This window comes from Sus scrofa, chromosome 13, assembly GCF_000003025.6.
Source record: "Sus scrofa isolate TJ Tabasco breed Duroc chromosome 13, Sscrofa11.1, whole genome shotgun sequence".
Classification (NCBI taxonomy): domain Eukaryota; kingdom Metazoa; phylum Chordata; class Mammalia; order Artiodactyla; family Suidae; genus Sus; species Sus scrofa.
This window is the reverse complement of record NC_010455.5, coordinates 73,658,050-73,674,422: the sequence shown is the minus strand read 5'-3', so window position 1 is coordinate 73,674,422 and position 16,373 is coordinate 73,658,050. Positions and strand designations below refer to the sequence as shown.

At 36.2% G+C, this 16,373-nt stretch overlaps 1 protein-coding gene across 2 annotated transcripts in view; it reads right to left on the bottom strand.

Moving 5' to 3' along the window:
- Window positions 1–16,373, bottom strand: part of DNAJC13 (DnaJ heat shock protein family (Hsp40) member C13) — a 134,065-nt gene that overhangs the window by 33,529 nt on the left and 84,163 nt on the right. For both annotated transcript variants that reach the window (XM_021069457.1, XM_003132418.5), the window contains 10 exons: window positions 13,847–14,001; window positions 13,305–13,350; window positions 11,232–11,386; window positions 9,722–9,923; window positions 9,010–9,125; window positions 8,181–8,259; window positions 6,515–6,650; window positions 3,474–3,658; window positions 2,975–3,049; window positions 1,860–1,979 (listed from right to left, as the gene is read on the bottom strand). In XM_021069457.1, coding sequence (XP_020925116.1) covers window positions 1,860–1,979; window positions 2,975–3,049; window positions 3,474–3,658; window positions 6,515–6,650; window positions 8,181–8,259; window positions 9,010–9,125; window positions 9,722–9,923; window positions 11,232–11,386; window positions 13,305–13,350; window positions 13,847–14,001 — 1,269 coding nt within the window. The remainder of the gene's footprint in view (window positions 1–1,859; window positions 1,980–2,974; window positions 3,050–3,473; window positions 3,659–6,514; window positions 6,651–8,180; window positions 8,260–9,009; window positions 9,126–9,721; window positions 9,924–11,231; window positions 11,387–13,304; window positions 13,351–13,846; window positions 14,002–16,373) is intronic.

The following is a 16,373-nucleotide window of genomic DNA, read 5'->3' as shown; positions in this document are numbered from 1 at the left end:
AAAAAGCTCCCATGAGAAACTGGCTGTGAATGTACGTCAAGCTAGCCATATAATTCTATATGTATTTACCTCCTCTTATGTATTCAATTCTAGTTTACATCTGATCCTATATCCTTTAAAGCCTAAAATTAAAAATAACCCTGTGGCAAGACAAAGAATTTTATTTTGGCTGCACCAGTGGCACCAGAAGATCCTAGGCCAGGGATCGAACCCAAGCCACAGCAGTGACAATGCTGAGTCCTTAACCAGTAGGTGATGAGAGAACTCCCAGAATTACTATTTTTTAAAAATCTTAAAATCAAAGCATATTGTTAATACTGTGTTACTTTCAGGTACGCAGCAGTGATTTGATTTTTTTGCAGATTATATTCCATTATTAGGTTATTATAAGATATTGCATAATTTTTATAATTTCTTATGCTGTACAGTAAATCTTTGTTGTTTATCTATTCTATGTACAATAGTTTGTAGTTGTTAATCCTATAATTCTAATTTGTCCTTCCTCCTCTCCTTCCCCCTCTCTCACCTTTGGTAAACATAAATTTGTTTCCTATATCTGTAAGTTTGTTTTCTGTTTTGTATATATATTCATTTGTATCATACATGTTTGTCTTTCTCTGTCTAAATTATTACACTGAGCATGATATTCTCTAGGCCCATCCATGTTGCTATAAATGGTAGTATTTTATTCCTTCTATGGTTGAATAATATTCCATTGTGTGTGTGTGTGTGCACGTGCATGCACACTTTCTTGAGCAAATTATCTATTGACCGAAGCCTGGGCTGTTCCTGTGGTTTGGTTATTGCAAAGAGCCGTGTGAACATCGGGGTGTAGGTATCTTTTTTGAAGTAATGTTTTTATTTTTTCTGGTTATATACGTAGGAGTGGAATTGGATCAAATTTTAGATGTTTTTCTTTTTAAAGGAAACTCCATGCTGTTTTCCACAATGGCTGTCCCAATTTACATTCCCACCTAGAGTTTATGAGGGTTCTTTTTTCTCCATATCCTCTCCAGCATTTATAATTTGTATGCTAACTTTTTGGTGATGGCCATTCCGATCAGTGTGAGAGGATACCTCATTGTGGTTTTGATTTATATCAGAATTATTATCTTTGATGCTGGATAGTGTCAAAGATTTGGGGATGCAGTTTTCTTTGTTTCACTTCTTTTATTTTAAAATTTTAAAATAGTGATAGGGTATTGAGAGTAATCAATGATATCTTTAGTGAAGGATTTAGTGTATAGATTCACTTCTTCATGCCAGTTTTTATTCTTATGAAACACTCCTAAGGACATCAAGTAAATATAGTTAAGGACATATTTCCATCGGATTCCTTATTTCTAGATACCTTAACACAGGATCAGCACCCCAACCCTGATGTAGTCCAACACAACTCTCACTCTGCCTAGTTACCTGAGAAATCTCTCTCTCCTTCCCAGCCACCAATCACATCACCCAGAGCCAACTTCCCTAAGCAGTACTGGATTGGGAAGAAACATTAAGTCCTTAGATCGCTACTGCCTTTCCACGAGGCAGTAACTTGACTTTTAAGTTTCAGGTTTTACGTGGTCCTTTACTTTCATTAGACTAGTCTAGTCTTTTCTCTTGCTTCCCTGCCTTTGCTCAAATGGTCAGATGAGACCAACTTCCTTCTATGTATGTCATTCTAGTATTCTTTGTTATCAGCCCAAAAAGCCTTCACTTATAGCATGGCTTCTGTGAAAAATGCTTTTAGAGATCCATATAGTTTAATAAAAATAATGTTAGGAAAACAACTTATTTTTAAATTGAGGATGGCTACTTGACAGAAAATCCACTGTTAACTGAATCCAGAAAGCATTAAAGATGGCCTCTACCTTGCCAAAATAGAGCACCCGACAGAGATCCCTGATGATTCCAGGCATTTCTGTGATCTTCTCTCGGCATTCTTCAAACTGAGCGGCTACACTATAGCATTTGCTTATGTGTCCACAAACCTGCATACAACATGACAGAGAAAAAAAAAAAAATCACATGTGCATTCCTTAGTTAAGACACTGAAAATAAAATTAGCAGAGGTTCATGAATAATGTTAAATGGTATATATATGATGCCCCCAAATTAAACAGAACATTTCTATTGAATTATTAGTATTTTTTAAGATTCCCTATAGAGGCAGTGTTGGCCAACCACGGCCACTACGGCCAACAGGCCAAATCAACCACGACCTCTTTTTGTATGACCAGGAAACTAAGAACAGTTTTTAACATTTTGAAAGTCCGTAATAATCACAAATAAAAATATGCAACAGAGACTGTATGTAGCCTGTAAGCCTCAAATATTTACTCTCCAGCCCTTTATTTTAAAAGTTTGCCAACCTCTGGACTAAAGTATTTTTGTCCAGAGTTCTATTAATGTACTATACTTAAAAATAAGGATGAAAAGCCTGTACTCAATTGCTTTATATTCTTAATTTTGCTGGCATAAACAAAAGGCCACATAAAAAGATGCATTCTACAATGATCTTACTGAATTCCTGGTGGATCTTCTATCAAAGAATTCAACAGAAAACAAGCTGATGAAAATACTAGGGATGGGAGAGGGAGAAGGAAATTAGGGAAGGGGATGGAAGACAAGTGAAATAAGAATGGCAAATGACCAATGTTTGAAACTGGGTAAAAGGGATGAAGTTTCATTACACCATTTTCTACTTTAAGAAAAAAAAATTAAGGCAACAGATTACATGCGATTTAGCATTATAGTTCTTAAAGTGTGATACATAGACCAACAGCATCGGTATCACCTGGGAATTTTGCTAGAAAAGCATCTTCTCAGGCCCCCACCTCTACCGGATCAGATCAGAAACTGTGGGTTGAGGACCTGGGAGGCAGAGCTCAGCAACCCAGGTTTTATGAACCCTCCAAGTGATTCGCACACAAAGTGTGAACTTAGTAGATCAGTGTAACCTTGGAACCACATGTTTTAACCTCACCTGTACTGACATGTCACTTGGTTTACTAGAGCGATTCAAAACAGCCACACAGCGACTAAATGCCTCTTGTAACACCTGTAAGAAAGAAATCAGCCATTAATCCTCCTTTTGACTTGAAGTCTGAAAAGCCTTTTTGGGTAAAAATAAAACATTATTAACCTTTTCATATTAGAAACTCAGCAAATAAATGTTTGCTCAAATTAACACTGGTTAAATAAACAAGTAAACAAAGACTCCAAGTTTTTTAAAGTATTCCCACTATGCTACTTCGTAATACTAAGTTTACCGGTTTGAATCCAATAACCTCCAATTCACATTATGATTTAGAGCTACATTTCTTTTAATTTTGGTATTGGAATATAGAGAATATAACACTATTATCTGTTGGAATAAATTAAAATATATCGACTCTATCTGTACGTGGTGAGTTCTCTATTGCTAGGTCATACAATTTGCCTAAACCAGCGTGAAGACAAGCCCCAAAGGCCATCCCAATTACCTCAATTCCATTCTCCCTCCTGAGCTCTTCAGCATTGAGGGCTGAGCAGTTAACTGTATGGAAAGCCAACTCTGCAGCAGCAGGCAACAATGGGGATTCTTTTGAGAAAAGGAGGTCATCTGAAGTTTCCATTGTTATAGTCCTAATCAGCATGGGGTATCCTGCATATTTATAAGGCTGTAAATCTGAAAAAAATCATGGTTCTAAATTAATTTTGACACTATGTTGTTCCCTCTCCTCCACCAAAAAGATTAAAATATTTAATGACTTAAAGGTTTTCAAATTCTAGCTTCTAAAAAGAAATTAAAGCAGAGTTCCCATCGTGGCACGGTGGGGGCGCGGCAGAAACGAATGTGACTAGGAACCATGAGGTTGTGGGTTCAATCCCTGGACTTGCTCAGAGGCTTAAGGATCTGGCGTTGCAGTGAGCTGGAGTGTAGGTCGCAGACATGGCTTGGATCCTGAGTTGCTGTGTCTGTGGTGTACGCCGGCAGCAACAGCTCCAATTCGACCCCTAGCCTGGGAATCTCCATATGCTATGAGTGCGGTCCTAAAAAGACAAAAGACAAAAAAAGAAAAAAAAAAAAAAGAAAGAAATTAAACCAAGTACAAATCCCTCGGATCTTTTCTGCTAGCAAACAAAACTTGCTTATTTGACTTCTCTAAAATGTTTTCACTAGGAGTTCTCCTGTGGCGCAGAGGATTAAGGATATGGCGTCGTCACTGCAGTAGGTCAAGTTGCAGCTGTGGCTCAGGTCCCAGCCCTGGCCTGGGAATTTCCACATGCTACAGGTGTGGCCCAAAAATCTGACTAACTAAATAAAATGTTTCAACTAAAACAAGAAACTTTCTGGTAGATTAACTGAATTTAGTGTATAGTGGTTTTGATCCTTTGCAGAACATCTAGTTTCTATGTCGTCCATGTGATCCTTGGAACTGTTCACCTGATCACAGACACCAAGACAAAAGCCAATGCACCAGAGACTCATATCTCTTCATAAAGAGATAGAGACACTTGGTTTAAATATGAGAGTGAATTTTTTATATTCTGCTTTCTACATATAACGTGTACTTTTCCATTTTACCAGTTAACGTAAAATAAACATTTGAAAATATTGAATATAATTTGTTACTAGGAATACAAAAATAGAAATTTATTAACTGTATTTGGCAAATTCCATGTTTTGATAAGCAAATTTATTTATTGCCATTTTTAGGGTTGCACCCGTGACATATGGAGGTTCCCAGGCTAGGGGTCTAATCAGAGCTACAGCTGCCAGCCTATGCCACAGCCACTGCCACACCAGATCTGAGCCACACCTGTGACCTACACCACAGCTCACAGCAACACAGGATCCTTAACCCACTGAGCAAGGCCAGGGATTAAACCCGCATCCTCATGGATACTAGCTGAGTTCGTTTCCACTGTGCCACGACGGGAGCTCCTTGATAGGCAAATTTATAAAAGTGAAATCTGAAATGTACTTGTGCTCAATTCCTCTGTTCTTTTCATCCTGTTTTTTTTTTTTTTTATTTACCTAAGAGGCAGGAATATGCAAATTAATTGGCTTTGATTTTATAAGTACCTTTGTCATCCTATTTGAAATCAGCATAAAGCCTTTTGCCTCTTGAGGATGGCCAATAATCTGCTTCAAACTAAGTGATTTCTAAAATGGCTTAAAAAAAAAAAAAAGTGCCTTGGAACTGGTCCCAGTAGTCCTAACACAGATAAATGTATATGTGGTAAGAAGAGAGAATTAATGTTACATCCTATCAGATCAGGACCCCTGCCCCAGAACTTACTGGGTAGAAACCTTTGGGAAAAGTGTAAGACACAGCCTGAAAAAACATTCTGACCTTGACGACAAACCAATGATGAGCCACAACTGCACCTCGTGGCTAATACAGTTATCACCCATCAACAAATAACCTACGGTTTGGAAAAGACTTCTTTGAACTCATTCTGATTAGTGATAAATGCCATATAACTAAATGCTTTATGAATGTTTTCTTTTGAATTCATACACTAAAGTGAATCAATTAATCACTGCTTTCTAATGACCAAACTGTTAGATCCCATGCTATCCCTTCAAATACTTAAATTGGAATCCTAATTGTCTTCATTTACCCAACACCTCTCCTGCTTATCTCAGATCCCCACTGTCTTCTCTGTTCTCCCACCAACCTACAGAGCAAACAGGTCTCCCACTTTGTCTATATGCCAAATTTTAGAATCCAAGCCAAAGGGTACCTGCCATATGGAAACTAACTCTCCATACCCAACAAAGTCTTAGAATTTTTCAGTGGGCTCCAAAGCTTTCTGGCTACCACAAAGGGCCTGAAAACATGCTGCAAATTCCCAACAACCTACACCCTGAAATCACATCTATTTCATATACAACAGTATTTTTCAAGCTACCACAGAACATGAAGTGTGAGGAGATGTATAAGATCATTTGAAAAGTTTCTGCTGCTTTTTAAAAACCAGAACACTCTTGGTGTTTTTAACCTTTAGAAACTTTTGGATAGGTACTGTCTTTTATATGTGATTTAAGAACAACATTTAATGATCCTTAAATTCCAGATCCATTTTATTTTATTGGCTGCACCCTCTGCATACAGAAATTCCCAGGCCAGGGACTAACCCAAGACATAGCAGTAACAACACTTGATCCTTAACTGCTAGGCTACCAGGAAACTCCTCCAGATATATTTTAGATCTCATTTATTACGTTTCTGACAAATGACTAAAGACAAAAACTAGCCAAGGAACTCCATAGAACAGAAATGTCCTTCAGGAAGGAACAATGAAATCTTGCTGGAAATGTAAAATATTGAAAAACATAAGGTAGGAAGTAGAAGGTAGAGAACAAAATTTTGAGCCTAACTACAGAAAACTTCTCTTTCCTGTATCTAAAATGCAATTCCAACAGTCTTTTGCAATAATAATCAGAGATGTATTAAAATAGGCTGTAGAAACAAGGAACATGGTAGAATTAGTTGGAGGGTAAATTAAAATTTGAGCATAACACACGCCTTACCTTCTTTATGACGATTGAAGAGGATGCTCTGCGTTTTCAGAATTAAAATTATATTCTCTGGATCTGGTCCATCCGTTATTTTTGCTGATTTGGTACATAAAAATTCATAGGCCTTGTTTACCTTTTCAAACATATCCTGTATGTAAATAAAAATAACTAACTTTTAATTTGGAACATCTCAAATCACAACTTAAAACATGGCTGGTTTGTAATTTACCAATAGCTTCTTTAGTTATTGTTTTCTTTTTCACATTAAGGAATTCATTCTAAATATAATCTAGGTAGTATACTTTCAAGTTTTGTAAAATGACTTTTCCCCCAAATAACTATAATGATCTCAATATCACCTACTGAAAATTTTTTCTTCACTGGCTTATAACATTAAATACCAAATTAAACTCATACACACTAGACATACTTTCTGAGTTGTTATAAAAATAGTTATAAGATCTACTGTTTATTGAAGCACTGTGCTAAATGCTTTACATACATTATCTCAATTCTTAAAATAGCCATACGAGGTATATACACCATTACTAACCTAATTTTTTAAGACGATATTGAGTAAGTTGCCTAAGATCACAAAGTCCACTGCTGACAACTAAGACTCACACCCAGGTGTGACTCCTAAATCCATACTCTTTTTTTTGTTTGTTTGTTTTTTTTGTTTTGTTTTTTTTCTAAATCCATACTCTTAAACTACTACGCTATATATTGTGTTCTTTGATCTGTATGTTTTTAATCCTTGTGCCAGTATAATACTGTTTTACCACTGTAGTTTTACAGAATATTTTAATATCTGATAGGTGAAGTCTAACAGTTCAATGCTGATTTCAGAATTTCTTCTTATCTCAATTGTTTTCTTTCCCAGATGAATCCAAATTACTATAAATTTCTCAAATCCCAGGCTTTTGATTTAAAATGCCTTAAGCATATAAAAAAGGCATTTTTCAATACTGTCTTCCTCTTCAGGAATATTGTCTGTCTCTAATAAAAAAAAAACAAAAACAAAAACAAAAACCCACTAACCCAGAAATCAGTAGGAATTTCTCCAAGTTTCTAACAACAACAACAGACTATCAGTACTAGTTTTAGTGGTTATGTGATTTCATCTTTTATGAATCTCTACTGGTATTGCAGTAGGAAGCTGGAAAAAACAAGATCATCTGAAGTAGGCTTTCCTAATCTTGCTCTCATCATGACTGTAAAACAGGAATGCTAGCAGCAGATGACTTTAAGTCTGAACTAAATTTTCTACTTTTCCATTAAAAGTGCTACAAAGTTGGATGTCATCAGAAAAAAATTAATTACCCAAAGCAATCTGGATGGCAATGGCATCGTCTATAAAATGAATTAAGTAAACGTACATCCTAACTTTCCATTATTCATGTGACTGCCTGGTAAAGTTAATTCTCAAATACACAAGGTTAAGGCAAGAGAATAAAATCTGTAAGTTACTAATCACAGGGTAGTCCTTCTGATAAACTGAGAGAAGACCATTCATAGATAAAACTTGGGTACGTGGGTCAGAAATTAAACATACACTGGACATATATCATGAGGCAGACACTGGCACATGGGATGAGTATATTTTTTCTCTGTCTGAAAGAGTAATAGAGCAAAAGGAAGTCCACCCCAAAGCCCTAGTTCCAAAGGCAGTACTTACCCTCCCTTCTGGATTCTTATCAGGGTGGTACTTCTGTGCAAGTCTGAAGTAGGCTTTCCTAATCTTGCTCTCATCATGACTGTAAAACAGGAATTTTTAAAAATGAATTTTAGGAAGGTACAAGAAAAATATTTACACCATGATCTAAAACGGTATTTTAAAAACCTTGCTTTTATTGTGTGTGATCATATATGAGGCATCAAACTGAGTCCACTAGGATTTAAGTAAGAGTATTCTTAATCTTGACATATGAACAATAGAACCCAAACATTTCCTATGCAAGGCTATCATTTATATCATTTACTTCAAATTACAAACTTTATTTGGAGTTTGAGGAACTAAGAATTTTTTTTAAAACTAACTTCTCAAAATATCACTTCAAACTATAATTATAAGATATTTTAACTATCAGCCTTGTCAAAAATGAACGAATTCAGTCTACACTTAAGAAAATGTCAGAATTCCTGCTGTGGTGCAAAAGTATCGACACTGTCTCTGAGGTAGAAGGGCTGAGGGTTCAATTCCGCAGACCAGTGAAGTGGGTTGAGGATCTGACATTGCCACAGCTATGGTGTAGATTTGATCCCTGGCCCGGGAACAGAGAAAAAAGGGGGAAAAAAAAAAAAAGAAAAAAGAAAATGTCTTTTAAACTATTTTCTCTACATATCTATTCTACTGCAAAACTTCACTGATAAATAGTAAAGTAAACCTGCATTCTTTCTTATACCTCTGTCATTTACTACCCTAGACACACTGCTATCAAATCTCTTCCTCGTGCATAACACAAAGTGCAAAAGGAAGGGGGAAAATGATACTGAAGATGACTCACGTGCCGTGTCCTAGAGGGAGATTAAGCACTTCATAAGCATCATCTATTGACATCGTAGGTGGCTTCTTTTCTACTTCCTTCTTCCAGGCATCAAGGGTATCTTTTAGAAGCTTGACCTTAAAGACAGAGAATTAAAATTTACATCTATTAAAGTAAAACTATTTCAGAATAAAATTTTTATTATTTATTTTTTTATTTAATTGTGTGAATTCTCTCTTAATTTTACCAACCACCACATGAAATAGATGCTGTTAGTAGTAGTAACACTATTACCATAACTGAGGCTTAGAGAAGCCAAGTATTATATTGAATGTTATATATAACCATTAATGGCCAAACTGAAATGCAAATCTCAGACTGCCTAACTCCAACATCTGTGAGAGTTAGGCAATTAATCAATCTGCTATTGATTAAGCTCCCACATCAAGCTATTATTTTATGTAATTGTGTCATATACATGAAACTTAGTTTGGTTTTTTGTCACAAAAGATCCATAGTATAAAGCCCTTTTATGTTCCCTGAAAAATCTTTCAGTATGGGGTTTACCCAAATATACTGAACTACTCAGTATGTACTCAGAGTTACACAGTGCTTAATTAGGAGGTAATATTTAAGAAAGCTATTATCCTTCTTATCACAGAAAGAAGAAATACTCAGAAGTTATTAGAGGCTATTTTTATGGTTTATAAAGACACAAATTAATCTAACTTACCGGGTCTTTAATTGGCCAATCTGGAAATCGGAGTGTATCACAAAGTTGCTTGAGGTAATAAATATTACAAAACAGTTCATTTTCTAGTTGTGGGTAATTGATAACCGGAATGGGACAATATTGATAAAGTGCTCTTGTGTTACTTTGAAGACGAGGTGTGAAATCAGCAAGATGGGCAGCAATCTTCTCTATCATGAGGCGCCTACAATTAGAAAAGTCTCCAAGCATTATGAAGGGATTATTTTCTTTTAGAGAAAAGGTTAAGATAAGCAGTCATCCAAGAGAATTACATGGATCTTTTTTAGAGTAACTCAGTTACTAGCCTAAAATGTGAGCTTTTAAGAATGTTACACAGGGTATCCTAAACTTACTGTGTGAAAACACTCCATGGATATAAAATTGTTTGTAATACCATCTATAAAGAAGACTACAGAGGAAAAGGCTGACATTACCAGCCCTTCTTAGTGAAAATTCAGTCATTAGAAGGTCAAATGGTGTGGAATCTACATGCATGAGGGCACAGCTACACAATCAAGTTAGCTATCACCCCCAAAGAAGTTCACTTAAGAGTCTTTATTTTAGTTAGCATAACCTGGGATACGGCCCTTAGCTAAGCAGAATTTTGATTTGCTCAGTAACTAGAGAGTTACATCTTTTAGATGTGGGTCTCATACTAACCAATCTTAGAAGAAAAATTATTCAGAGTAACTGTAATAAACTTATTCATATCCCTACATACTTGTTCCCAATGAAAAATGTAACTATCATACAGAATATATTCTAATTGGTGGCTAGCACATGCCAAGCCTACAGAAAAACCTATCAGAAAAGACACATGATGACCAGCAGGTGGCATCCTGAGTGTGAAGGAGTAACTTACTCAGAAGACCAACTGCCATGCAGTTAAGAGGACTAGGTGTTCTGCAAAGAGGCAGACTTGACACTGGAACTATGAAGTACCAAGTCTTTCCTGCACAGAGCCTGTCTGGACACTGACGTCAACCTCTAGGTCTCTTCTTTTTCTTGGTGAAAACAGGCTTTCCCCATGGCATTCTCCTGCTAACTTCCAGATTAAGGCCAAGGCGTGCTGGCTAGGGAACCCTCATTCTAAAATGATATGGAGTATCTCTAGTGGGATCCACTCTATGTGGGCACAGTTTTTAACCAGTACGGTTTAGTTCTGTTTCCATATACCCAAAAGGAATGTCTGGATTTTATCCATATATACCTGTATATTCCTTATATACATATTAATTCATTGCCTAAAAGCATCAGTATTAATAGGTGCCACCCTTACATAAAGCTTTATTAAGGTAACAGTACTTTTGTCAAATAACGTTAGAACAGAAAAAAGCTTAGGGCCTTGTCAACACTAGTCACTTGATTTGGCACCAATGACTACTATCACTTTAGATTATACAACTAGTGAAAGCAGTTCTTTTAATACAAGTCAAGCCAGATGGCAAGAGGCAAAGATCCTGTGTATAAATACAATCAACTGGCTATTTACCTCATTTCACTGCTCCAGATTGCTTCCGGAGTATCAAATTCTCCTAGAAAAATCTCAGAAAACTTTTCAGGCTCGTAATTTTCTAAGTAACAAACCATTGCTTCTGGCAGAATGTGCCCAAGTATACTTCTCTGAAAAATATCTTGTCCTTTTGTCTTTAAAACAAAACAAAATATAGTCAGAAACACTATAGTTATCTTTCAGTTTTCTAATAAATGAATTAGGACTAGAGAACATTTTAAGAAAAAAGAGTAATTGAAACAAATTGCTTTTATGATTTGGGAATTTAGATGGAAAAATGGCAAAGTGTGAAGTGCAAGATGTCTGGTATAAACTGGCTTGGCATGAGCTCCAGGTGGAACCATCCCCTCCAGCCCTGCAGTGGCCTTAACCTCCTCAGGTGTACTCCTCAGTAACCTCCTCAGGTACTGCCAACATAAATTAGGACAATTGCCCTCTAGCCATGTGTAACAGTAATGAACAATGCAAGAATGACTCTGCAAAGATTAACATCAACTATCCTATGTTACATTGTTTGCTGTAGTTCCCACCTGCACCTGCTTCTGTTTTCAAAAATATGCCTGTACGGAAAAATCACGATCTTAAAAAGCCTATCCTCATGCAGTGGCTAAAACTTATTTATTTAGTCCTTTTTGTCTTTTTACGTACACACCTGTGGCATATAAATACTCTTCTTATTTCCCTCTAGGAAAATTGAAAATTTTTTATTCTTCTAGAATCTGATAAAGGGGGAGAAAAAGTCAGACCTGGTTCTATCACTTAGTGCCAAGACAAATTAGATGATGAATATTTATATTTATTTTTACTAATAAAAGCCATAAATTCACAATCTATTAAACTTCTGGGTGAAGAACTGATTTGTTCTGTTCTTTAGAATACTATTATTTGGTAATTCCTACATCTAGAGTTCTACAAACAAAAACTGTTTTTCTCTAATTAGTCAAAATATTGTTAGGTAAAATGATGTAGTTTCTTATAACATTAGAAAAAAATTACATATTCATTAACTGTAAGAAAGAAAAGGAACAAAAAGGATGTCAAAAAGCCTATGTTACCTTAAGATGGTAGCATTTGAGGCAAATTTTTTAAAAACCTTATATTCTCATTTCCTATTTGTATAAAGCTATGGACATCATACTTTTACGTTATTAGAATACAGACATATTAGTTTTCAGTGCTTTGCTGGCTGCTCTATAAAACCTGCAGTTTAGTCTCGTGTCTGTTGTCAAAGTGGTGTACATTCCTTGGTTAGTCTCAAAAAGTGGTCTAGTGTTGCTTTATTCTGCTCTCGACTTTGAAAATCAAAGTTCCATGAAAGGGCTGACAAAATTTCAAACACCCTTCAGTTATATGTCTATAATAAATACCTCTGCAAAATTTAAAGCTACATTTTGTCACATCTACATGGGTAAGTCTCATCTTTTTTTTTGGATTCCTACTTTTCCTCCTCTGTAAAGTGGGAAGAACAGCTGAGAGTACCAATAAAATTAAGTACCTTCAAAAAAGAAATGGTACTTCTCTCATGTTGGGATCTAAACAAAAAGAAACTGGAGGTCTGGGAGTTCCCTTGTGGCACAGTGAGTTAAGGATCCAGCCTCATCACTGTGGCTTGGGTTGCTGCTTGGGTGTGGGTTCAATCCCTGGCCCAGGAACTTCCTTGTGTGGCAGGTATGGCCAAAAAAAACAAAGAAGGTGGAAGTCTCACTGAATCTTAGCTGACTATATGAGACTAGAGTATGCACTAAATTATTTATGAACATTACTAATCTAAATTTTACACAAAGGGAACAAGTTATATTCACAGCAACATCAGGTTATAACATATCTAACAATTTCAACAGTAGGTCTAATAGACATGTATTTTCATTTTAAAAATATTAGCTTATTAGACTTTCTATTGTGCAAACTACCACAAGGGAGGCAAAAAATGAATAAAACAATACCTGCTCTCAAGTGCTTATAATCTAGGAAATATACACAGCTCAGTAACTTCAGTGCCAAGACAGCTTACCCAGTGTTAAGTTACATATTCAGAGGATAAATCTGGCTTACCTCCTCTGACTTGAAAGCCTGTTTGGTATGTGTGTACTTCAAAAATCTAGGAAAAAAAAAATTTGTCAGGTACAGAACTGATTTAGATTTAGTAACCTTAGCTTTCTAAGACCAGATCTTTTTTATATAAGTAAAAGCCACAAAAGGCAACTTGTAAGTAAATATTCCCAAATTGTTTAAGTTCTAAGGCAAGAACTTAATTAGAAAAAAATTTAAACTATGGTCATATTACAGTTATGTAATAATTGCTCAATTTTAAGGAAAAAGCAAAATGTAAAACTGTGAATAATATGAATACGGTTATATTAAATCTGTATGATTAAATGCCAGATGATGATACAATTTTTACATTAATTAGATGTGGTAAAGTGTGTAATTCTGAATAATTTCTCCCCATTCTTCTAATTTTCAAATTTTCAGACATATAAATAGTTCTTACAGTGAAAAATTTAATAAAAGCAGTGAGGAACTCACAAAAAATTAATAAATCTGTCCCTGCACAATTCAAATAATTTCAAATAGATTATCATTAGAGCTCTTACCGAGCAACAGGAAGCACATTGGAACCTGTATACATCATGATAAAAAAAAATACTCCACTAAGATAAAGACGAGGTAACTGTGGGTTATCTTGCATGATATGGTATAACAAAATAGCGACTTTCTCAACAAGGATAGGATCAAAGGTCAGCAGTAGCTAGAAAAAAAAAAAGAAATAAAATTTTTTTATTATTGGGTAGTAAAAAAACTGCAACATCATTCATCTTACGTTTAGGCATTTCACGTGCTGAGAATGTAGTAAGCTACAGACTAAACATCTGTTGGATTCAGTACGCTTGTCCACTAGGCTCTAAACAGATTTGAAAAATAATTTATTTTACACCCAATGCTGAGATAGTAAAATATTAATAGAAAACTGATCAAAACTTATTTGTAAAAAGCCCAAATATGCCTGAAGTTGTTCTGTCATGATTATAGATAAAACTGTTTCCTGTGCAGGAATCTCCTGAATGGACTTCTCTACTCATGACAAAAGGGGGGAAAAAAGTAGCTAGGTGTTAGGTTAGTTTCAGGTCAGTTGAGTTGAAATGAAGTATCCCCTCAAGATGGTTTAAGAACTCAAAGAGCTGAGCAGAGAAGAGCTTTCAAAGAGCAGTAAAAAACAGATCTACACATGCACGTAGAAAGCAGGAGGGTAAAAGAAATACCAGCAGTACTTCTACCATCAGAAAAAAACCAAAAGTTATGGTCTCTAGAAATCTGAGCTTGTAATACTGAAAGAACTATCTGGGATCACTGTAATAAGTCTCAGCTAATAATTTAAAAATATATATGTATATACAGTATTACTACAACTAAACATCTGATAAAGAAATTTAGTAAGTTTTATGTTAATAAAAATGGCATTTCAATTTCCTATAAACATCTATCTCTGAAGAATCCCCAATTTGGAGTCAAATGCTACCAGTAAATACAATAATGAGAGTAAGTACCATCTCAGATTAGGAGGGCAAAAAGTTCTAGAAGCAGAGTATAAGACTGAATAGCGGAGTTCCCGTCGTGGCGCAGTGGTTAACGAATCCGACTAGGAACCATGAGGTTGCGGGTTCGGTCCCTGCCCCTGCTCAGTGGGTTAACGATCCGGCGTTGCCGTGAGCTGTGGTGTAGGTTGCAGACGCGGCTTGGATCCAGCGTTGCTGTGGCTCTGGTGTAGGCCGGTGGCTACGGCTCCGATTCGACCCCTAGCCTGGGAACCTCCATATGCCGCGGGAGCGGCCCAAAGAAATAGCAAAAAGACAAAAAAAAAAAAAAAAAAAAAAAAAAAGACTGAATAGCCACATGTCTTTAGGTAAATATTTAAATTTCTATGTTTTGGTGTCTCATTTGTTCAACAACATATTTAGATTAAATGTTTAGTACTATGACATATTTTACAAAAGAGAAAGTGAGATACAATAATACAAGGTTTTCTCTGGTGTTAATGGTGTTTATAGCTTAAAACTTAACATCACTTTAACAAAATTATAGGAATTAACCAGGCAACAACCTGGAACATCTGAAAGTGTGACTATATCAGAAAACCTAGGACATTCACTCACTGTTATCTTAGACCACTCTAAAAATTCTGGACAAACTGGTAATTGGTCTTAAAGTCAAATGATATACAGAAATCCATACTAAGCAACGTACATAGATAATGTTTCTGAAAACCACTACAGCTGCCTAACTGTGCTTAGCAAGAATAAGGCCTCCTAGAATATAGAAAATTAAGTGAAAACAAAAATAGCTTATAAAATATATATTTTCGAACTCAGTATAAAAATTATGGGAAGCGTCATGGCACAGCAGAAACAAATCTGACTAGGAACCATTAGGTTGCGGGTTCGATCCCTAGCCTCACTCAGTGGGTTAAGGATCCGGCGTTGCCATGAGTTGTGGTTTAGGTTGCTGACATGGTTCAGATCTGATGTTGCTGTGGCTGTGGTGTAGGCTGGCAGCTACAGCTCCAATTAGACCCCTAGCCTGGGAACCTCCATATGCTGCGGGTACAGCCCAAAAAGGACAAACAACAACAACAAAAACAGGAAATTATGGGAAGCATATACTGTTAAAAGCAGCTGGGTTTAATCAATAAGTTTCTTCTCTTCAATCATTTTACTGTTTGGATAAGAATAAAAATTGGGGGGGAAAAAAGGGAGTTCCCATTGTGTGGCGCAGTGGAAACAAATCCAACTAGTATCCATGAGGACAAAGGTTTGATCTCTGGCATCCCTCAGTGGGTCAGGGATCCAGGGTTGCTGCGAGTTGTGGTGGAGGTGGCAGACGTGGCTTGGATCCTGCATTGCTATGGCTGTGGTGCAGGCCGGCAGCTGCGCTCTGATTTGACCCCTAGCCTGGGAACTTCCACATGCTGCAAGTGTGGCCCTAAAAACAAACAAACAAACAAAATTTGGTTAATTAAAATAGAACTTCCCCTGCCGAAGTTTCACATTACACTGACCACATCTCTTAAAATTTTTCAGTCATCCCTTCCTGGCCTAAAATTCAGCTTGTTTGCATTTACTTCTT